At 39.6% G+C, this 21,700-nt stretch overlaps 1 protein-coding gene across 2 annotated transcripts in view; it reads left to right on the top strand.

The window, feature by feature from the left end:
* The window catches only part of LOC138737139 (regulator of microtubule dynamics protein 2), a 101,091-nt gene that overhangs the window by 32,703 nt on the left and 46,688 nt on the right, over positions 1-21,700 (top strand). For both annotated transcript variants that reach the window (XR_011340780.1, XM_069887705.1), the window contains exons 2-4: positions 1,554-1,773; positions 10,752-10,854; positions 11,580-11,640. Coding sequence is in view for 1 of the 2 variants with exons in the window: in XM_069887705.1 (XP_069743806.1) it covers positions 1,554-1,773; positions 10,752-10,854; positions 11,580-11,640 (384 nt within the window). In the remaining variant the exon portion in view is untranslated. The remainder of the gene's footprint in view (positions 1-1,553; positions 1,774-10,751; positions 10,855-11,579; positions 11,641-21,700) is intronic.

Below are 21,700 nucleotides of genomic sequence, written 5' to 3'. Positions count from 1 at the left end.
TATATAGAACCATTATAAATAGGAGCAGGAGAAGGCCATTCAACCCTTCAAGCCTGCTACACCATTCAATACATCTAAGGCTGATTTTAGTACCCAATTCCTGTTTTCTCTCTTTGCCCTTGATTCTTTAGATATAAGGGTCATATCCAACTCTCTTCTGAAATCAGAATATCTAGTGAACTAGCGTCAACAAATTTCTGTGATAGGGAGTTCCACAAATTAGATCTTGTAAGAGTTTTAGGTTTGTTGCTGCTTGGTGCAACATTCCCATCACAGATATCAAAACAATGCAAAAGCATTGTTGGAATTAATATCATCACATTTTTGTATTTCAATTGAAGAGTCTTATGCTAGGAGGAGTGTCTATTAATATAGATAAAAATCATCAGGTCTATATATTCATACCTGATCTATGAGATACATGTGCCTGATGAGCTCAGAATATTAGACCTTGTGGAAGTCACAACAAAAGACAATCCACCAACCTCAAAAAAAAAGATTATGTTTACAACTTAATGAATACACAGCTTATTTGTTACTAGTTCAATGGGTGAATGTGGAATGCACATGAGAGCAAAAAGTGGACCTCCTATTTCACATATGCAATATACAAAAGTGCTGGAGAAACTCAACAGGTCAGGCAGTGTCCATAAGATGCAAAGGTACTGTATATAACCAACATTTAGGGCCTGAGTCTATTCAGAAAGCAGGCAGGTGCCTTAATAAAATGGTTGGTGTTGGGGGGGGGGGGCATGGGGAGGAATAAATGCCAACAGATAAGAGATCATAGGTGGATATGGTGGGAGGGCAGAAGAGAATTAAAGCTGAGAAGTGATAGGGGTTTAGGATTCTGAATGGAGAGGGAAAAGGTTGGGGAGTTGGAGGAAAGGAGAAAGGGACAGCGAAAGAGAGGAGACATGGCAGTAGATGACACCTACAGATCCCTTGGTGCTTACCACTGTGACTGGAAGAAATGCTACACTTGCACTCACACCATCATTTTGGGCCCCAAATAGTCTTTCCAAGTAAAGGTACACCTCACTTGTGAATCCGCAGGAGTCATCCACTGCATCTGTATTCCTATTTCCATTATCAGTCCCTCTCCTCTGCACTTGTTTTCTCACTTCTCAGGTTTATTGATCTAAAATGTTAACAGATTTTCTCTCCACAGGATGCTGCCTGGCTTACTTGTTATTTATTTATGCCAGCTACTGATGTTTTGTTGCATATGCTACAGTTTTAGTCTTAAAGGATTGTTGTCTTAGAGTTTACCAGGACTTTATAGTGAAAGTAGAAAGTAAATTTAAAACATAACAACCATTTATATGGCTGTTCTAACAATTTCCTTTATATAGCAATCAAAAAAAAACGCTGCTTGACCTGCTGAGTTTGACCTACTGTGGTTTTTACTTCAAACACAGTGTCTGCAGATTTTCATGTTTTACTACTTGGCTGTTCTGCTGTTTGTCCACTGATTAATTTCGTTACTATTTTTTACATGACTTTTGATCTCAAGTAAACTCATTGTAATAACTTATTTTTTTACTTTGCAGTTATATTACCGCACACACAGATACAGAAGAAGAATCTGAAGAGGATAAATTAAAACATTGTACTCTAAACTCTGCATTTGAAACTTCAGGGAAAGATGCACATGAGGTCATTCAGGCCAATGAATTTGATCTACTGATGCAGAAAGCAGATAAACTACATGATAGTCTCATGGTAGAGAAGTCAGAAGGTTTCCAGTTACTGCTTGAAAAGAAAGACAAGGTAGGTACAAATCACTATATTTTTCATGGCATTTTGTTTTAACATAATGAAACTTGCTGAACATTCAGTCAAAAAAGATTCAAAAATTATTCCCCCAAAAATTATCAGAGGGAAACATTGGCTTTGTTTACAGCAAAATGATTTCTGCAGTTAAATTGCACACTTAAAATAGGGTTGGAGAGTTGTAGAATTGAGACAACATGAATGGAGGCTTATCAGCCCATTGGGTCTCTGCTGGCTCCTTACAAGAGCAGTCCTGTCAGTCCATTTGTCCAAATCCATCCATAAGGTTTTTCTGATTGTTTGGTGCCTTTTCCATGCATAACAATGACGAAACATGAATTATTTTCATGTGAAGAATTATAAATATTTTAGACATTAAGTAAATGAAGCCACCGAATAAAGCCATTAAGCTGACTTTCAAGGTAAATGCAGATGATCAAGAACATTGAGATCTCAAAATTTTCCTGTTATATTGCTGCAAATTGGCATGTGACATTTGTGAAACAAGAAAGTCTGTCAACATTGCAATTGTAGTTAATACTCATAAGTGCTGAAAAAACTCAGCAGGTCCTGCAGCTTCCATACAGGGCAAAATAAATATGACAGATGTTTCTGGCCTGAGCCCTCAGTTGAGGTATGAGCAAAAAGCAGGCAGATGCCTAAATAAAAGGCAGGTGGAGGAGGGAAGAAGGGTAGGGGAGGAGAATAGGACAACAGCCTCTTCACACCCCTGTAGGATTTCTTTCCTTTCTTGCAATTCCTTTGGCTCCATTGCATCTACTCCCAGGATGAAGTCTTCCATGTGAGATCATCTGAGATATCCTCCTTCTTTAAAAAACATGGCTTGCCCTCTCCTACCATCCTCAGCCCTCACCTGCATATCCTCCATTTCCTGCAATCTGCCCTTGCCCCCTCTGTCTCCAGAATGTAACAAGGACAGATTCCCCTTGTCCTCACCTACCACTCCACCATTCTCCACATCCAACATATCATCCTCCGCAGTTTTTGCCACCTACAACATGATCCGACCAGCAGATGCATCTTCCCCTCTCTGCCTTCTGCAGGGACCCCTCCCACTGTGACTCCCTCATTCACTCATCCCTTCCCACCAATTGCCCCCTTGGTACCTACCCCTGTGACCTCAGGAAATGCTACACTTGTGCCCATACCTCCTCCCTCACCAACATTTGGGGCCCCAAATAGTCCTTCCAATAACACCTTAATTTGTGATTCTGCGGGAGTCATCAACTGCACCTGGTTGTGGCCTTCTCTACATTGTAGAGGGATAGAATGGGAGAGCACTTAATTGAGCATCTTTGCTCTTTCTGCTGTAATAGCAGGGATCTCCCAATGGCAATTCCCCGCTCATTTCCATTCTGACATAACTGTCCATAGTCTCATGCACTGCCAAACTGAGATTACCTGCAAATTGGAGGAACAACACCTTGTATTCCATCCAGGAATGACTTCTCTGGTTACCGTTCACCACATCCTCGCAGTCTTTCTCTTTCTCTACACCTATATCTCCTTTCCTGCAGCTCCTCACACTTTCTCACTTCCTCTATCCTTGTTTCCTTTCCTTCAGCTGTGCATTCACAAAGCTATCTCTTTCTCTGATCAATTCTCAGCTTTTCTCTCCTGCCTTCCTATCCATGTCCACCTATGACCTTTAGCCCGTTGCCCTATGCTCCTCCCTTGCCCCTTCTTCCCTCCTCCCCCAGCCTTTTTATTCAAGCACCTCTCTGCTTTCTGCTCCTACCTTGATGAATGACTCAGGTCCAAAATATTGGTTCTATATCTTTGTCTCCTATGGATGCTGCAGGACCTGTTAAGTTTCTCCAACACTTTTGTATAGAAACTGTGACATGAATACTTTTAAATTTTACAATGCAGGTCCTTCCCTGATTGTGAACGCTAGACTTATGGATGGGGATGCATTTGCCAGCTGCTGCATGCGTCTTGTGCTCAGTGGAAGCAGCATTTCCACGTGCCTTCTCTTCTTACCTAACCCATAACAATTAGGGGCTGGGTGGAGCTGAACAGAGTGAAGAGCTCTGAGCAAATTCACTTATTCACACAACAACTCTTCCTGTGACATTCACACTTCCATCATAGGTATTTTCTGATCCTTTTTGTTCATTTCCCACTTGCAAACAGTTCTCAGTAATGGAATTGTGTGTAACAGAGAACATCCTATAATTTGATTTTTCCAGGTGATGGGAAATTTCAATTATTAAATATGCTAATTGACATAAATAATTTCTAAAATTAAGACGAAAAGACATTGGACTGAAATTAGACCATTTGGCCCATTGAGTCTGCCCTGTATTGCATCATGGCTAATTAATTTACTATCCTTTTCATTCCCATTTTCATAACCTTTGATTCCCTGCCTGATCAAGAACATATCCTCCCCTACCTTAAATATCCTCAATGACTTGGCCTCCACAGACGTTCATGACAAATTCATCAGCCTCTGGGGAAAAGAATTCCTCCTTATCTCTGTTCTAAAGGGATGATTTTGTATAGGATATGCCCACTGCCTTCCCCACCATAGGAAACATTCTCTTCACATCCACTCTTAACTAGACCTCTCAGTATTCAATAGTTTTCAATGAGATCCCCATTGTTCTTCTGAACTCCAATGAGTACAGTCCAAGAGCCTTCAAACACTTCTCATACGAAAACCTTTTAGCTCTGTGGATCAACCATGTAGATGTCCTTTGGACCCTCCCCAATGTCAACATATCCTTCCTTGGATATCAGCCCAAATTTGTTCATAATATTTCAAGTGTTGTCTGACCAATGCCTTATGAAGCCTCAACATCACATCCCTGCTTTTCCACCAAAGTACATGATCATGTACTTTTCTACACAGTGCTCTATCTGCAATACTCATCTCCCATTTTCATGTCCAATCTCCAAACCTGCTAAGTCCTTCCGAAGACTCAGTGCTTCCTCAAGACTACCTGCCCCTTCTCCGATTTTTGTATTATTTGGCCACAAAGTTCTCTCATCTATTATTCAAATCAATGACGTATAACGAGAAAAGAAGCAGCCTCAATAACGAGCCCTGTGGAACACCTCTAGTCACAGGCAGCTAACCTCTAAAGGCCCCTTCTATTCAAGTTTCCACTTCTCATCCTCTCATTTACAATATTTGTTTTGGATTGTTTTAAATATCTCCTGTGGACACAGATATATCTGTTATTTTCCAATCCAGGGGTAGGCATCTGCAAGGGTGTGCGCACACTTGTGTGTGCGTGCGTGTATGCGTGGCCTATATTAGTCATGGTCAACAAGGAGTACTACACCTCTGGTAGTCACTAGTTTGTTGGCTACTGAGGCCAATCCTGGATGTTTATCCGACACTATAAAGCAAAGCTGGAGTGGCTTCTCCAGGGCACAAGCCAGGGCAGAGTTGATATGGAGATCCCTATGTTGCCCATGCAGTGGGATTCCCCCTCTCCATGCTAATAACAGGTCAAAAGAGATGACAAAAGTTGATACAGTTTGGTGCCAGCAGGATCGCAGGAGTTGCCGTGCTAGTGCTGGGTACAGCAGTCAGTCGCCTTTGGGACTCCAACTCTGGACTTTTCCTTGGGGTTTATTCCTAGTCTCTCCTGTGAGCAGATATAGCCACAAGGTTTGAAATAAGAGTTTTCCCTCTCCTGGATGAGTTACCATCTGTGATTAACGAGCCCCAAATGCCCAGACGTACAGGTTTCGAGGTGCCAGTGGCCCATCTTTACCCCTTATTTTGCCAGTGAGAATAGCTTCACTGTACATGAGAACTATAGCACACGTGAAGTCCTGTAACCTTGGATCTCATAAATGAAATGAGTAAATTATTTTGAAATGTTTTATATATTTATGTTACATTATCCTTTTATGTATATATGTAATTATTATATGTTGGTAATTATGTATGTATGTTTGTGCACTGTGGTCTGGAGAAATGGTGTTTTATCTGGTTGTTTTTTAAACAGTCATGTCATAATAAACTTGAACTTACTTGTCCTGGTCCACCAATGTTGATGTAGAGGCCAAGAAAATGCACAAGCACCTCTACTTCCTGAGAAGCCTGAAGAAATTTAACGTCCCTTAACTTTAGGGTGCCACGGTTGACGTAGTGGTTAACACAACTCTGTTGCAGCGCCTGCAACGGAACCTGGGTTCTAATCCCATGCTGTCTGTACGGAGTTTGTATGTTCTCCCCGTGTCTGCATGGGTTTTCCCCAGGGGCTCTGTTTTCCTCCCACCGATCGAAATGTACTGGGGGCGTGGGTTAATCGGGTGTAATTGGGTGGCATGGGCTCGTGGGCCAAAATGGCCTGTTACTGTGCTGTATGTCTAAAAAATTTAAAACTTTTATAGGTGCACAATTGAAAGCATCCAATCAGGCTCAGGCTCAAAACAGTGATTATAATATCTTGCCACTGATAGACGCTGCGAGACCTGCTGAGTTTCTCCAGCACTTTTGAGTATCAAGGTGCATGAGATGCTCTGTCCAAGACTTCAAGAAGCTGTACAAAGTTGTGAACATGGCTCAGTCCATCATGTACACCTCCCTCCCCCCATCACACACCCCCCCCCCCCCCCAACACTGCCATCGACTCCATCTATAATTCTTCCTACCTTGAAAAAGCAGCTAACATGCCACCTTGGTCACTCTTCAACTTCCTTTCCAACCCCACCCCCTCTCATGGTCAAGAATAAGATTCACAAGTGTGAGATCACACACTATCACATTCAAATTTCTTTCCGTCATTATCAGAGTCATGAATAAACCCCAATAATGGAGGACTTCTAAATTTATCGGATGTATCCTCAGGAAAAGCAAGACGTAGAGATAGATGACTGCTATCTCATGGTGCTTGGAAATGTGAATCCTGGTGAGCTCCTGTGACCTACAACTGTGTACCTAAATACAATTCCAACCTCATCGTTAAATTTGCTGATGGAGGACTAAGATTACGTAATTATAAAAATTATTATAAAGCAACACAATTAAGATTCCTGTCCTGTTATCAAACTGGAGAAAAAACAGCATGGGTATAGATTGAAATGAACAAAATAGGAGAAATTAACCCAGAGTACTTTTTGTATAAATGAAATGATGAATTTTTGAAAAGAAAAATGGAAGTACCAATTTTAGCACATTTACTTAAAGTATGGAATGGAATTCATATGGAAAGAAGAATTAAGAATTATCAAATGCCTAAGATGTTGTTAATGCAGAATCAACATTTCTATTACTTTAAATATTTTTCTTAATATTTGGCACAGTAAAGGAATAATGAGGATAAAAGATTTTTTTAGGTTCTTTTTGACTTTTGAACAAAGGAGAGAAATATAATATACCAAATAATACAATTTTTCATATTATCAGCTTAAATCATATTTAAAAAAGAAATTAGACACAAATTTAAGACTTCTTGAATTTATTTCACTTGTTAGGAAATTTATTACAATTATGTATATAAAACTGCAAGACACTATGAAGAAAAAGGAATTATATAAATCAAAAGGAAGATGGGAGAAAGATTTGAATATACAAATTCAAGACGAAGCGTGGTCAAGACTGTGCCAAGAGAGTGTTACAAATACAATTAATGTTAGATACCAAATGGCTCAATACAGTTTTTTGCACCAATTGGACTACACTCCATACAAATTACATGGACTTAATTCAAATTGTTCTGATAAATGTTTTAGATGTAATAAAGAAATTGGGACTTTAGTACACTCAGTTTGGTCTTGTGTGAAAATGGAAAAATTTTGGAAAGATTTGAATACATTATTAGGACAAGTGAAGATACAAATACCAAAAGACCTGAGAATATTTTTACTTGGCAATATATATGAAACAGATAAATATCAAAAGAAGTTTTTGAGTGCAGCAATAGTGATAGCAAGGAAATGTGTGGCAATAACATGGAAATCGGATTATTTTATCAGATTGGATAGATGACAGACTGAAATACAAAATTGTATACCTTTGGAAAAGATTACTTATAGTTTAAGGAATCAACTTGGGAATTTTTATTTGATTTGCCAACCGTATATGGATTTCATTGGTAAAAGTCCATCTACATCATCCATACTTCCCCCTCCTCCCAATTGATATTTAGAAGATAAAATAATTATATTAGAATAATATGAATAGTGATCTATATCTCTCTTCAGATGTTTTCTTTCTCTTCTTTCTTTTTCTATTTTGGGGGAAGGTTGAAGGAGGGGGAGAAAAGAAAAAAATTGTGTATCATTTTGTATTAATCTTTATTTTATTGTATTCTTAGATGAATGATTAATAATTTGTATTTGATGAAAATTAAAACATAAAATTTTCAATTAAAAAATGACATCACAATTATAGGTTGAATATCAAATAATGAAGAGACTGAATATAGGCAGGAGATTGAAGGTCTAGTGGCCAGGTGCCAAGGTAACAAACACTCTCTCGATACCAGCAAGCCAAAAGAGGGGATCATAAATTTCAGCACTTGGGACTAAACATTTCCAGTACCCTGATGCTAGTCCACGCAAACTTTGTTGTAAATCATTGTGAATCTTCTCCTTTTCCAGTTTAATGACATCCTTCCTTAAGCTAAGTGACCAGAACTAGAGAAGATTCCCAAAGTATCTTATCAACATCTTGTACAGTTGTAACATATCCCAACTCTTGTCCTCAATGGCCTGGCCAACAAAAGCCTTCTTCACTAGCCTATCTATCTATCTACACTTAAAGGGAACTATGTTCTTGTGCACCTAGAACTTTCAATTCTACAGCACTCCCTGGGGACCTGCCTTTTACTGTGTAAGTATCGAAGAACATTTAAGATGGAATCAGGGAGATAAATAAATAAAATAAATTAGGATTCGAACTCAGAGGCTGGAGCTCACATGTTCTGCTGATGAGTTGACTAAAATTTATGCCAAATGTGGATGAAGGATGTGATCTTTCTCATTGGTAATTTAAGCTGTAATGCTGATTTCTAATGCACGGTTAAACAATAATATATTCTTTTTTTTATCCTCTATTAATTCACTCTAAATCAATTAAGAGTATTTAATACAAGTTGTTTTCTCGCTGAGTCACTTTTCTTTACTCATTTTGATCTATGTGCCTAATTATTGTTGACATAAGTGAAAACATAATGAACAATCATTTCAACCAAGTACCACAAAAAATGCAGATGCTGTGAATCCTGAGCAGTTAAATGCTGGAAGAATTTAAAGGGTCAGGCAGCATCCATGGATATAAATGATCAATCAGCATTTTGGGTCATGACCTTTTTATCAAGACTAAAATAGGAAGGGGTGATATCAAGTAATTAAGAGAGGAAACAAAGTAGGGTGGAAGGGCTGAGAGGTGATGGGGCATCGGACAGGAAGTGGGGTAAGAATGGGAATAGGTTAAAAACAGATACAGAAACTGAGATGAAACAAGAAAGTCTGCAAACGCTGTGATTGTAGTTAATACACAAAAGTGGTAGAGAAACTCAGCAGGTCCCGCAGCAGCCGTAGTGGTGACACATTTCAATTCACAATCCCATCTCCAAGCTGAAATCACCCGCAAATTGGAGGAATAATTACAACATATTCTGTCTGGGCACCTTCTAACCAGATAGCGTTTACATTGACTTTGGGAGGTTACCCCCCACCCCCCCACCCCCCAAAGCCATCACTCACTTGTCCTCCTATCCTAGTCCACCTAGGGCCTTGTGGATTTTGGCTTGTGCTGCTCCCCCTATCCCTCCCCCCACCTTTTTATTTAGATACCTGCCTGCTTTTTGGTCAAGCGAAAGGCTCAAGCCCAAAAAGTTAGTTATATATCTTTGCCTCCTATGGATGCTCCCAGACCTGCTGAGTTTCTCAAGCTCTCTTGTGAATTAAATGGAAACATGGGAACCAGATAGAGTTTGGGGGTTACCCAAAATTAGAAGAATTGAAGTTCATGCTGATTTAAGGCTGTCAAAAAAGAATATGATGTATGGTTTCCCTGGGTTACTTTTGGCCTCACCCTGGCAAAGGAGGAGGCTGAGGACAGATGTGTCTGTGTGGAATGGAGAAAGGAAATGAAATGGTTGGCTTATGGGCATTTTCGTGCAGACCCACAGACAAAGCACAGCTGTTCAGCGAAGTAGTCACGCAATCTGCTTTTGGTCTCACCGATGTAAGGGTGTTCACAGCAAGAACCCCAGATGCAGTACAGTAGGTTGGATGATGTGCAAGTAAAGTTCTGCCTCACCTTGAAGGTCTGTTTGTGCCTTTAGCTGGACGTGAGGGGAGATATAGAGAGGCAAGTTTTTCACTTCCTGAAATTGTAGTGGGAAGAGAGTGGAAGGATGGGTGGGGAGGAAAGAGGGGTCTAAGGAATCTTGGAGGGACTGATGCCTGTGAAAAGTAGTTCAGAGTAGGGAGGAGAGGGTGTGGATTGCGGTGAGGCCATGCTGAAGTTGGGGGAAGAGGATAATGCCGGATGTGGAAACTAATGGAATGGAATGTGAGGACCAAAGGGACCCGTTGTGTCTGGGGGTGTGGGTGAGAATGCGTGAGAAATAGAGGAGATAAGGGTATGGGCTTTATCAATTACGGTGGAAGGAATCCATTTTTATTAAAGAAAGAGAACATTTGGATGTTCTACATTGGAAGGTCTCATCCAGGGAATAGATGCTGTGGAATTACTAGAGACTGGGTGAGAAGAAGCTGTGGGAGTCGGTGGGTGTATAATTGATGTCATTTCAAGTGACTTTTTCTTTGAGTATTTCATATCCCTTACTATAGACCCTCTATTTTGTTCTCTTTGCCCTCCCTCCTTTATCTGCAGCTTTAAAATGCATTTCGTCTCTTACTTCCACAGTTCTGAGGAAGCGCCATCAATCAAATACATTCAAGTATCTTTCCCCACAGAAGCTGTTGAGTATTAACTGTATTTTTGTTTTTATGATAAATATTGTTTCTCTTTCAAGTTCTGGGACAATGTGGAATTTCTGTGGCGATTAGCAAGGGCGTATAGCGATATGCATGACATTTCGTCAGATGTAGAAGACAAAAAAAACTATGCTATGATTGGTAAGGCATCAAAGTAAAATTGTTTCTTCGTATCCTTTAATTTGAAAAAATACAGCTTGGTGATTTCTACATCAATTCATTTCTTGGCTTGTTAAGTCTTTAAGCTTTGAACAAATGCGTGTCTTTGAGCCTAAACAATATCTTCTCCACTTTCAAGATCTGATTTCATGTAGAATATTGGAAGCCAACCGTTACTTTTACAAATTTATCCTTGCTAGAAGCTATCCACCGAGAATATCCCAAGTGAAGTTGGCATACTTTTTTCCTGTGTCCTGAAATATTGTTACTTTTTATTGTTTAATGCAAAGGATTTGGGAGAATGCTTTCACTTTGTCCAACGCCTCCTATCACAAAGCTTGTTTTGATACCTGTTCTGAAAGATCTATGCTTCTTTGATTTCCTTTTAACAGGATCTTAAAAGTCATTGAATGGTACACTTGAGTCCACTTTTCAGTTTGCAGTGGAATTTTGCTACAGCAAAGACTTGGTTTGCAAGTAAAAAAAAAATGGGTGTTTGCTGGTATTTGTTTGACTCAGTAGGCTCAAGTTCTGTTACTGTGCTGTTAAGATCAATATTCTAAAAGCTTTTTTTCCAACAAATTGCTACCTAATTAATTGTACATTGAATAAGACCTCACATTTGTGCCCCAATTGAAATTTCTTCTGTTTCACAGTTTGAAATCTATTGTTATACATATTTAATGTTTTCATAATATTACTTTCAGGTAAAGAGTTAGCATTGGATGCAGTTAATCTAGACCCTCAGAATGCTGATAGTCACATGTGGTAAGTTTGACTAGTTCCATAGTAATTACTGAATAAGATTCATAATAATATAGTAATTAATGTAAAATTTCTAAAACTGTGAGCAATTTTTTTGTATTGAACATTCTAAGCGGTGTTTTAAGAAACTTTTCTTTGTCATATTCTCATTTTACCAGCAAATTACCACCAAGTGACTAGCTTAGGTGGACAACGGTGTCAGCTTGGTTAACGTTGACTGAAGGAGCTGTTTCCATGCAATAAAACTCTATGACCTGCTTTGTGCTACCCGCTTCCACCATTACTTGCAATCCATTTCATGCACCTCCATTCTCTGTGGAAATTATTTGCCCCCCCCCCCCCACATCTCCCTTAAACTTCAGTCCCTCACATTGAACACCTGTCTTCTAGTCTGTTACACTTTTACACTGGAGAAAAGATTCTGACTGGCCACTCTATCAATTCCTCACATGATATTATAAACCTCTTTCAGGTTTCCCTATAGCTTCTTATTCTCCAGAGAAAACAACCTAAGTTTATCCAATCACTCCCCATTAATCATACTCTTTAAACCTGGCAACATCCTGTAAACCTCTTCTGTACCCTTTCCATATCCTTCCTGTAATGGAGTGGTCAGAATTGCACATAGTCTTCTGTGTGCAGTCTGACCTACATTTTGTATTGTTGCAATGTGACTTCCCTACTTTTAAACTCAATGCCTTATTAAATGAAGCCAAGAATGTCATATGCCTTCTTTACCACTCTCTTTGGCCACTTTCAATGAGCTATTATACCAAATCCCTCTGCATATCAATATTTTTAGACCCATTAATTGTATACAATCATTTTTTCATTTGACCTTTCAATGTGCAAAACCTCACTTTTGTCTGGATTAATTTCCATCTGCTCTTTCCCTACCTATATCCATATCTCGCCTAATTAGTGTATTAGATATTAATATGCTTTTAAAATTATGTTTAAAACCTTTAATGTAATTTAATTAATTATTTTACAAAAATTACATGAATTCTGCTATCAAATTGTAATTCTGACCACTTCTTTAAGTCTCCACTTTTCTCTCTCTATTAGGATAGTCTGATGTGTTCGTCATACCCTATAAATTTTACATTTAAATATTTAACTTTAGACATACAGCATGGTAACAGGCCATTTTGGCTCACGAGCCCGTTCCGCCAAATTATGCCCAGTTAATCTACAACCCTCAGTGTGTTTCGAATGGTGGGTGGAGGAAATTATAGACCAGTTAGCCTGACATCTGTGGTGGGGAAGATGCTGGAGTCAATTATAAGAGGAAAAATTGTGGCACATTTGGATAGCAGTAACAGGATCGGTCCAAGTCAGCATAGATCTACAAAGGGGAAATCATGCTTGACTAATTTTCTGGAATTTTTTGAGAATGTAACTATGAAAATGGACAAGGGAGAGCCAGCGGATGTGGTGTACCTGAACTTTCAGAATGCCTTTGATAAGATCCCACATAGGAGATTGGTGGGCAAAATTAGAGCACATGGGGGTAGGGTTCTGTCATAGATGGAAAATTGGTTGGTAGACAGGAAACAAAGAGTAGGGATTAATGTGTCTGTTTCAGAAGGGCAGAACAGTGACTAGTGGGGGGTCTCAAGCTGGGACCGCAGCTATTTACCATATACACTCATGATTTAGATGAAGGGATTAAAAGTAATGTTTGCATATTTGTCTCCACTCCATCCTCAACATCCATTGGAGCGCTTTCATCCCTAACGTCGAAGTACTCGAGATGGCAGAGGTCGACAGCATCGAGTCCACGCTCCTGAAGATCCAGCTTCGCTGGGTGGGTCACGTCTCCAGAATGGAGGACCATCGCCTTCCCAAGATCGTGTTATATGGCGAGCTCTCCACTGGCCACCGTGACAGAGGTGCACCAAAGAAAAGGTACAAGGACTGCCTAAAGAAATCTCTTGGTGCCTGCCACATTGACCACCGCCAGTGGGCTGATATCGTCTCAAACCGTGCATCTTGGTGCCTCACAGTTCGGTGGGCAGCAACCTCCTTTGAAGAAGACCGCAGAGCCCACCTCACTGACAAAAGGCAAAGGAGGAAAAACCCAACACCCAACCCCAACCCACCAATTTTCCCCTGCAGCCGCTGCAACCGTGTCTGCCTGTCCCGCATCGGACTTGTCAGCCACAAACGAGCCTGCAGCTGACGTGGACTTTTACCCCCTCCATAAATCTTCGTCCGCGAAGCCAAGCCAAAGAAGAAGAAGAGAAGAAAGCTAGGTGGCAGTGTGAAATGTAAAGAGGATGTTATGAGAATGCAGGGTGACTTGGACAGATTGGGTGAGTGGTCAGATGCATGACAAGAACAGGAAGGCAGATTGTAGGGGGAAAAATGGCAGAAATGTATAAAGAATTTATTTACTTTGTTAAGCCAGCATCCCGTTGATCCCTGCGTGGTCATTGGAGGTATCCCGAGTTGGTTTTTACTTTTTGCAGCCATCTTTGTTATGTGCGTACATGCTTCCAGGAGCATGAACATTCTAGGTTGGAGTGCCAGCTGAAGCATGTGCAGTGCATTCGATGTGGTTGTGCCGGTAGGAGCATGTGTAGTGGGGCAGAACACGCTAGAGATTAAAGATGGAGCCATAGAGAAGGGTGAGTGAAAAGCCCTTAACTGTAGTTGACCATTAGTACTGATGTTACTCTGTATTCACAGAGCATAGTTCAGATGTTATTTATGAATCTTTCAAGTCGACATTAAAGAAAATAATTTCAAGTTTATGTGTTAAAGAATTAAAATACATCTGGTATTGAAACTAATTGAAAATGCGTCACTCATAGGTGTATCACTTAGCCTTAAGCAAGTATTGGATGAAAGTCACTATATATTAGTGAACTAAAGATATTGTTTGGAACAAAAAATCGAAGGTTAAAAGATAGATTGATATTGAAAGTTATATGTTGGCCATCATTGAAATGTCTCAAGTTAAGGGCTATTTGTAATCCACATTCATCCTCTATGAGTATCAGCCAGAGAGTGATTTAAAGTCTCTAATTTAATAAAAAAGTGTCTTATAATTAACTTGGTGTAGACACTTCTTGAAAATCAGCTATATTATTGACGGCTGCTGCTGTGGAAACTCATTTGTTAATATCAGCACATCGCAGCCTTTAGAAGTGGTGGGCTTAAGTCTGTGGACTCCTGTGTATTTGTGGAAAGTTTGAACACAGTTTGGATTTTGCTGCTGCTGGTCCATTGGGGACTGTTGAATTGGCTCGTGTTTGTGCTTGAAGGACAGTGGAACAAGACAAGTAAAAATGGCTGAAGCAGCTGTTGACTTTGCTATTAAAAGGAGCAACATATTAAAGACATGAAGATCGTGGAACTTAGCAAACAGAATCTAGATAAAAGTGGAAGTAAAAATGTTCTTATGGCAAGACTGAAGCTGGCAATAGAAGAAACCAAGGCTTCGGTAGATGGAAATGAAGACATTGCAAAATCATTGCATTGAAGACAGCAATGTGGAAATGGCTGAATATGTGTCACCAAAAGATGATGAAGAAAAGTCTGAAGATGCAACGGATGTACTATTCGAATTGGATAAAGAGGTAAGTAAGAAGACAGCAGATGACTTCCCGGAAGAAATACAAGCAGGTAACAGTGGCCCAAATGTTGAAAATAAGAGAAGCAAACAAAGTTGTTCTAGAGTGAGCTCCAGAGTTTCCAGTACAACGTCTGCACGTTCAAAGATTAAGCTGAAATGGCAGCTCTTCTTGCACAACAAAAATTGCTTAAGGATGAATATATTTTACAAGAACAGGAGAAGCAGCTAAGGAAGAGAAAGGAGCAGCTTGAGCTAGGAGCAAAGATTGTTATTACTAGGGCTAGAATGGAGGTATTAGAAGACTAAATGACATCTGGTGGTCGAAGTAAATTACCTAAAATGTGTGATGGTATAGAATCATATTTTAAGAAAGAGCCACAAGAAACAAAGCCCATTATTAGGACAAAAATTTTAGTACCAAGGGTACAAGACATGTATATACAAGAACAAATTCTTCCAGACCATGATGTTGCCAAGCCACATGTACAAGTGGTAACATCGCTGACAGAGCTGTGGCTTGGGTTCAGTCAGATGCTGCATCCTTAGCATTCGAGTCAAATACCAGAAATATGAGTGAACCTACTCCAGCGAGGTTTCCAGATTCATTACCTGCTAAAAGAGGCGGTGAACAGGACAACAAAATATTATCCATAAGAAGAAACAAGGAAATAGCTGCATCATTGATCCAGTACAGTCTCCATCTTCTTTGCTCAAGAAGGAGATTCAAACTTCAGTAACAAGCATTTATGAGATCTTTTAGACACAATATTGAAAACAAGAGTTGAGACCCTGAAGATTGTCTTTATTATTTAGAAAGGTACACAGGACAGCCAAAGAAACTTGTAAAGAGTTGTCAGCATATGTCTTTGAATAGAGGATTCGAAAGAACTAAGTATTAGAAGATATTGCAAATAATGTTGGTGCTTATTCCTGTGTACTTGAATCAGAGGGAGGACTAAAACAAAAGACTGAGAACAAATTTGAAAGTAGTTTTTGTAGCTCAAAGATTACAGCGCAGTTAATGAAGAAATTTTAAAATATGCAGAAAATTGCACTGATGGAATAAAGAAATATGTAACTGACAATTTGATGAACTTGCATTCAGAGAACAAAATGTTGAAAAAGGGCTTGGAAATATTAGGTAATCATGAAAACACTGAAAGGAAAGATTTTAATTTTGTAATTGAAACCAAAACTGGATTTCAAAAAGATGAGAATGATTCTTCAGTTTCGAAAGTGACTGAGGGAAAGGTCCAGAAAGAAATTGACAAGAATAAAGATTTAATTGTAAATAAAACTTGCAAAGTCAGAAAGCGAAAGAAAAGAATAACTGATGAAGAAATGAATACAGTTATTGAAGAAAGAGACTCAGCATTATCAAAATGAAAAAGATTGGAGGAAGAAATTCATGTTTTGAAAAGAAACAAATCATTGTTAATAACACAAAACAGTTGACCACAGAAAACAAACAAGAATGTAATAATGCAGAAAGAAAGAGAACTTGCATTTCAAGAATTTGACAAACAAGAAGAAATAATGTCATTTGAATCTTATTTATAACCAACTGAGGAAAAGGATGAGCAAATCTGGTGCAGGGAAGGTTAAAGAGACTCATTTACTGAAATCGAGAGAAGCAAATAAATTTTCAGTATTTGGTGTTAAAAGTTCAAATTCTTCCTATGAAAAACAGAATGTTGAAGAAAGGAAGAAAGCCAAAAGCAAAAAGACATGCTGAAGAGGTACTTCATGTTAATCTCAAAGGGAAGGCTGTGTCTATTTTGCCTGAGGAAGATTTGAGGTCTACTGGTCAACATTTTAACTCAAAGATTCTGGAGACAAAGAAACTTTTATGTACAAACTGACTTTATTTTGTTGTTTGCATACTATGCAGATTACAGGCTTTATTTATCCAGAGTGTCGTAGTAACCTCTAGCCTTATGAAGAAAGAAGAAATAAGATCTCTATGAACTTTGAATGTTATGTTTTGTATGTTATATGTATTATTGTGTAATTATTATTTAAGACATGTATAATTATAATAATTAGGGGCCAAAAGGGCAAAAAATGTGCAAAGAATTTACTTAGCTTGTTAGGTCAGTGTCTCATTGGACCCTACGTGGTCGTCAGAGGCATCCCAAGTTGGTTTTAACTTTTCATGGGCTTCTTTGTTATATGCATGCATGGTTCCAGGAGCATGCTCAATGTATTCTAGGTTGGTGTGCTGTTGAAGCATGCGCAGTGTGTTCTATGTGACCATGTTGGTAGGAGCATGTACAGTCGGGCAGAACGTGCTAGAGTTCAGTTGGTATTAAAGATGGAGCCATAGAGAAGGGTGAGTGAAAAGTCCTTTTTAGTAGACCAGTAGTACTGATGTTACTCTGTATTCATGAAGCACCTGTTCAGATGTTATTTATGATTATTTCATGTCAACATTAAAGAAGATAATTTCAAATTTATGTGTTAAAATAAAGCATTAAAATACATGAAAGACAATGAAGACGCTGTTTACATCCGGTACCGCACGGATGGCAGTCTCTTCAATCTGAGGCGCCTGCAAGCTCACACCAAGACACAAGAGCAACTAGTCTGTGAACTACTCATTGCAGACGATGCCGCTTTAGTTGCCCATTCAGAGCCAGCTCTCCAGCACATGACGTCCTGTTTTGCAGAAACTGCCAAAATGTTTGGCCTGCAAGTCAGCCTGAAGAAAACTGAGGTCCTCCATCAGCCAGCTCCCCACAATGACTACCAGCACCCCCCACCCCCCCACGTCTCCATCGGGCACACAGAACTCAAAATGGTCAACCAGTTTACCTACCTCGGCTGCACCATTTCATCTGATGCAAGGATCGACAAAGAGATAGACAATAGACTCGCCAAGGCAAATAGCGCCTTTGGAAGACTACACAAAAGAGTCTGGAAAAACAACCACCTGAAGAGACACACAAAGATCAGCGTGTACAGAGCCGTTGTCATACCCACACTCCTGTTCGGCTCCGAATCATGGGTCCTCTACCGGCATCATCTTCGGCTCCTAGAACACTTCCATCAGCGTTTTCTCCGCTCCATCCTCAACATTCATTGGAATGACTTCATCACCAACATCGAAGTACTCGAGCTGGCAGAGTCCACAAGCATCGAATCCATGCTGCTGAAGACCCAACTGCGCTGGGTGGGTCACGTCTCCAGAATGGAGGACCATCGCCTTCCCAAGATCGTGTTATATGGCGAGCTCTCCACTGGCCACCGAGACGGAGGTGCACCAAAGAAGAGGTACAAGGACTGCTTAAAGAAATCTCTTGGTGCCTGCCACATTGACCACCGCCAGTGGGCTGATCTCGCCTCCAACCGTGCATCTTGGCGCTTCACAGTTCGGCAGGCAGCAACCTCCTTTGAAGAAGACCGCAGAGCCTACCTCACTGACAAAAGACAAAGGAGGAAAAACCCAACACCCAACCCCAACCCACCAATTTTCCCTTGCAACCGCTGCAACCGTGCCTGCCTGTCCCGCATCGGACTTGTCAGTCAGCAACGAGCCTGCAGCAGACGTGGATATACCCCTCCATAAATCTTCGTCCGCGAAGCCAAGCCAAAGAAAAAGAAGAGAATACATCTGGACTTGTATTGAAACTAATGGAAAACTCATCACTAATAAGTGTTTCCCTTAGCCTTAAGCGACTATTTATTGGATCGAAGTTGCTATACAGATTACTGTCTGAATGGTGTCAAGTTAGGAAAGGGAGAAGTACAACGAGATCTATGTGTCCTTGTACATCAGTCACTGAAGATAAACATGCCAGTACAACCGGCAGTGAAGAAAGCTAATGACATGTTGGCCTTCATAACAAGGGGTGTTGAGTGTAGGAACAAAGAGGTTCTTCTAAAGTTGTACTGGGCCCTGGTATGACAACACCTGGAGTATTGTGTGCAGTTTCAGTCTCCAAGTTTGAGGAAGTATATTCTTGGTATTGAGGGAGTGCAGTGTAGGTTCACGAGGTTAATTTCTGGGATGGCAGGACTGTCATATGTTGAAAGATTGGAGTGACTGGGCTTGTATACACTGGAATTTAGAAGGATGAGGGGATCTGATTGAAACATATAACATTAATAAGGGATTGGACATGCTAGAGGCAGGAAACACGTTTCTGATGTTGGGGGAGTCCAGAACCAGAGGCCATAGTTTATGAATAAGGGGTAGGCCATTAGAATAGAGTTGAGATAAAACTCTATTCTAGAACACTTCCAGAGAGAACTCTAGAGAGTTGTGGATCGGTGGAATGCACTGCCTCAGAAGGCAGTAATTGACATGCATTTCCATTTCTGTAAATCATTTTTTTTCTAAAAGAGTATAATTAAATTTATATAAGTTCTGTAAATTATCACCTGTCATTATTCCTAAATATTTGATTCCAGCTGTCTTCCATTTAAATCTACTACCTTTTTGATATCTCTCATAATCAAAAATTGTTAATGGCATTATCTCATAAATCCATATTTATTTTATAACCAGATACTCTTCTATATTTTTCTAATCTTGTTTGTAATTTTATCAAGGACTCAGGCAGGTCAGACATATTTAATAACATATCAGCAAATAAGCTAATTTTATGTTCTTCCTGTCCAACTTTGAAGCCCTTAGTATCCAGCTCTCTCCTTATAATCTCTGCCAGCGGTTCAATCATGAGGATAAGAAGTACTAGGTACAGACGACACCCCTGTTTACTCAATCTACTCAAGGGAAAAACCGGACATCTGCTTATTAGTTATAATTTTGTCTTCAGGTTTATGATGAAGACTTCTTATCCAATTTATAAATTTTTTGTCCATACAAATTTTTCCAATGATTTTTAAATAGGAAAGACCATTCGAATCAGTCAAATGCTTTTCCTGCATCTAGGGAGATAGTTATATTTGGTTTCAACTTTGATTTTGCCATATGTAATATATTAAATAGTTTACCTAGACTATTTGAAGAATTTCTTCCTTTCTCAAATTCCATCTGGTCTGTATGTATTAATTTTGGTAGATATTGTCCCTATCTATTAGCTAGTGCCTTTGCCAATATTTTATAATCAGCATTCAGGATTGATATAGGTCTATATAATGATGTTTTTAATGGATATCTACTTTTCTTCGGTAGCACTGTTATTATAACAGTTGAGAAAGATTCTGGGAAAGTCTGGGTCTCCAATACATCCATCGTAAGAGGCATCAATAAGTCTTTAAATTGTTTTAGAACTTGGGAGGAAACCCTTCCTCCCCTGGAGATTTGTTAGCTTGTAAAGAACACAAAGCTCTCTCAATTTCTTCTCATGTGTAAATCAAAATCAACTTCTCTATTTTCTAATTTTGTTAAAAATTCATCTATCTCATTTTCAGCTCCTAATAATTCTATAATATTGTCTAAAGATATTATTTATTTCATTTTGATTAGATGTTATAATATCTGCCTCTGTTTTTATTGCATTTATCATTCTAGATTACTCCTCTGCCTTTAAAATATATGTGCCTGTTCTCCTAGTTCATAATATTTTTGTTTAGTTTTAATATAGATTTTCCATTCTATATGTTTGTAATATGTTGTATTTCAATTTTTTGTTCTGTTCTCTAATAATCTATATTTTTCCTGCAACCCTGTTTTCTAATATTCTTTTTCCAAATTCATTATATTTTTCTCTAAACCATTCAACTCTGTTACATATTCTCAAGATTTTTTGTATAAGAAATAATCTGTCCCTTTACATAAGCTTTAAGCGTATCCGCCCTGCACCAGCTCCCTCAACAGCCCCTAAGGCTAGAGCTGGATGAGGTTCCCACCCTGGATGAGACATATAAGGCAATCGAACAACTGAAAAGTGGCAAAGCAGCAGGTATGGATGGAATCCCCCCAGAAGTCTGGAAGGCTGGCGGCAAAACTCTGCATGCCAAACTGCATGAGTTTTTCAAGCTTTGTTGGGACCAAGGTAAACTGCCTCAGGATCTTCGTGATGCCACCATCATCACCCTGTACAAAAACAAAGGCGAGAAATCAGACTGCTCAAACTACAGGGGAATCACGTTGCTCTCCATTGCAGGCAAAATCTTCGCTAGGATTCTACTAAATAGAATAATACCTAGTGTCGCCGAGAATATTCTCCCAGAATCACAGTGCGGCTTTCGCGCAAACAGAGGAACTACTGACATGGTCTTTGCCCTCAGACAGCTCCAAGAAAAATGCAGAGAACAAAACAAAGGACTCTACATCACCTTTGTTGACCTCACCAAAGCCTTCGACACCGTGAGCAGGAAAGGGCTTTGGCAAATACTAGAGCGCATCGGATGTCCCCCAAAGTTCCTCAACATGATTATCCAACTGCACGAAAACCAACAAGGTCGGGTCAGATACAGCAATGAGCTCTCTGAACCCTTCTCCATTAACAATGGCGTGAAGCAAGGCTGTGTTCTGGCACCAACCCTCTTTTCAATCTTCTTCAGCATGAT

Source organism: Narcine bancroftii, chromosome 6 (genome assembly GCF_036971445.1).
Source record: "Narcine bancroftii isolate sNarBan1 chromosome 6, sNarBan1.hap1, whole genome shotgun sequence".
In the NCBI taxonomy this organism is placed as follows: domain Eukaryota; kingdom Metazoa; phylum Chordata; class Chondrichthyes; order Torpediniformes; family Narcinidae; genus Narcine; species Narcine bancroftii.
The sequence above is the reverse complement of the archived record's forward strand: the minus strand, read 5'-3'. Positions and strand labels throughout refer to the sequence as shown.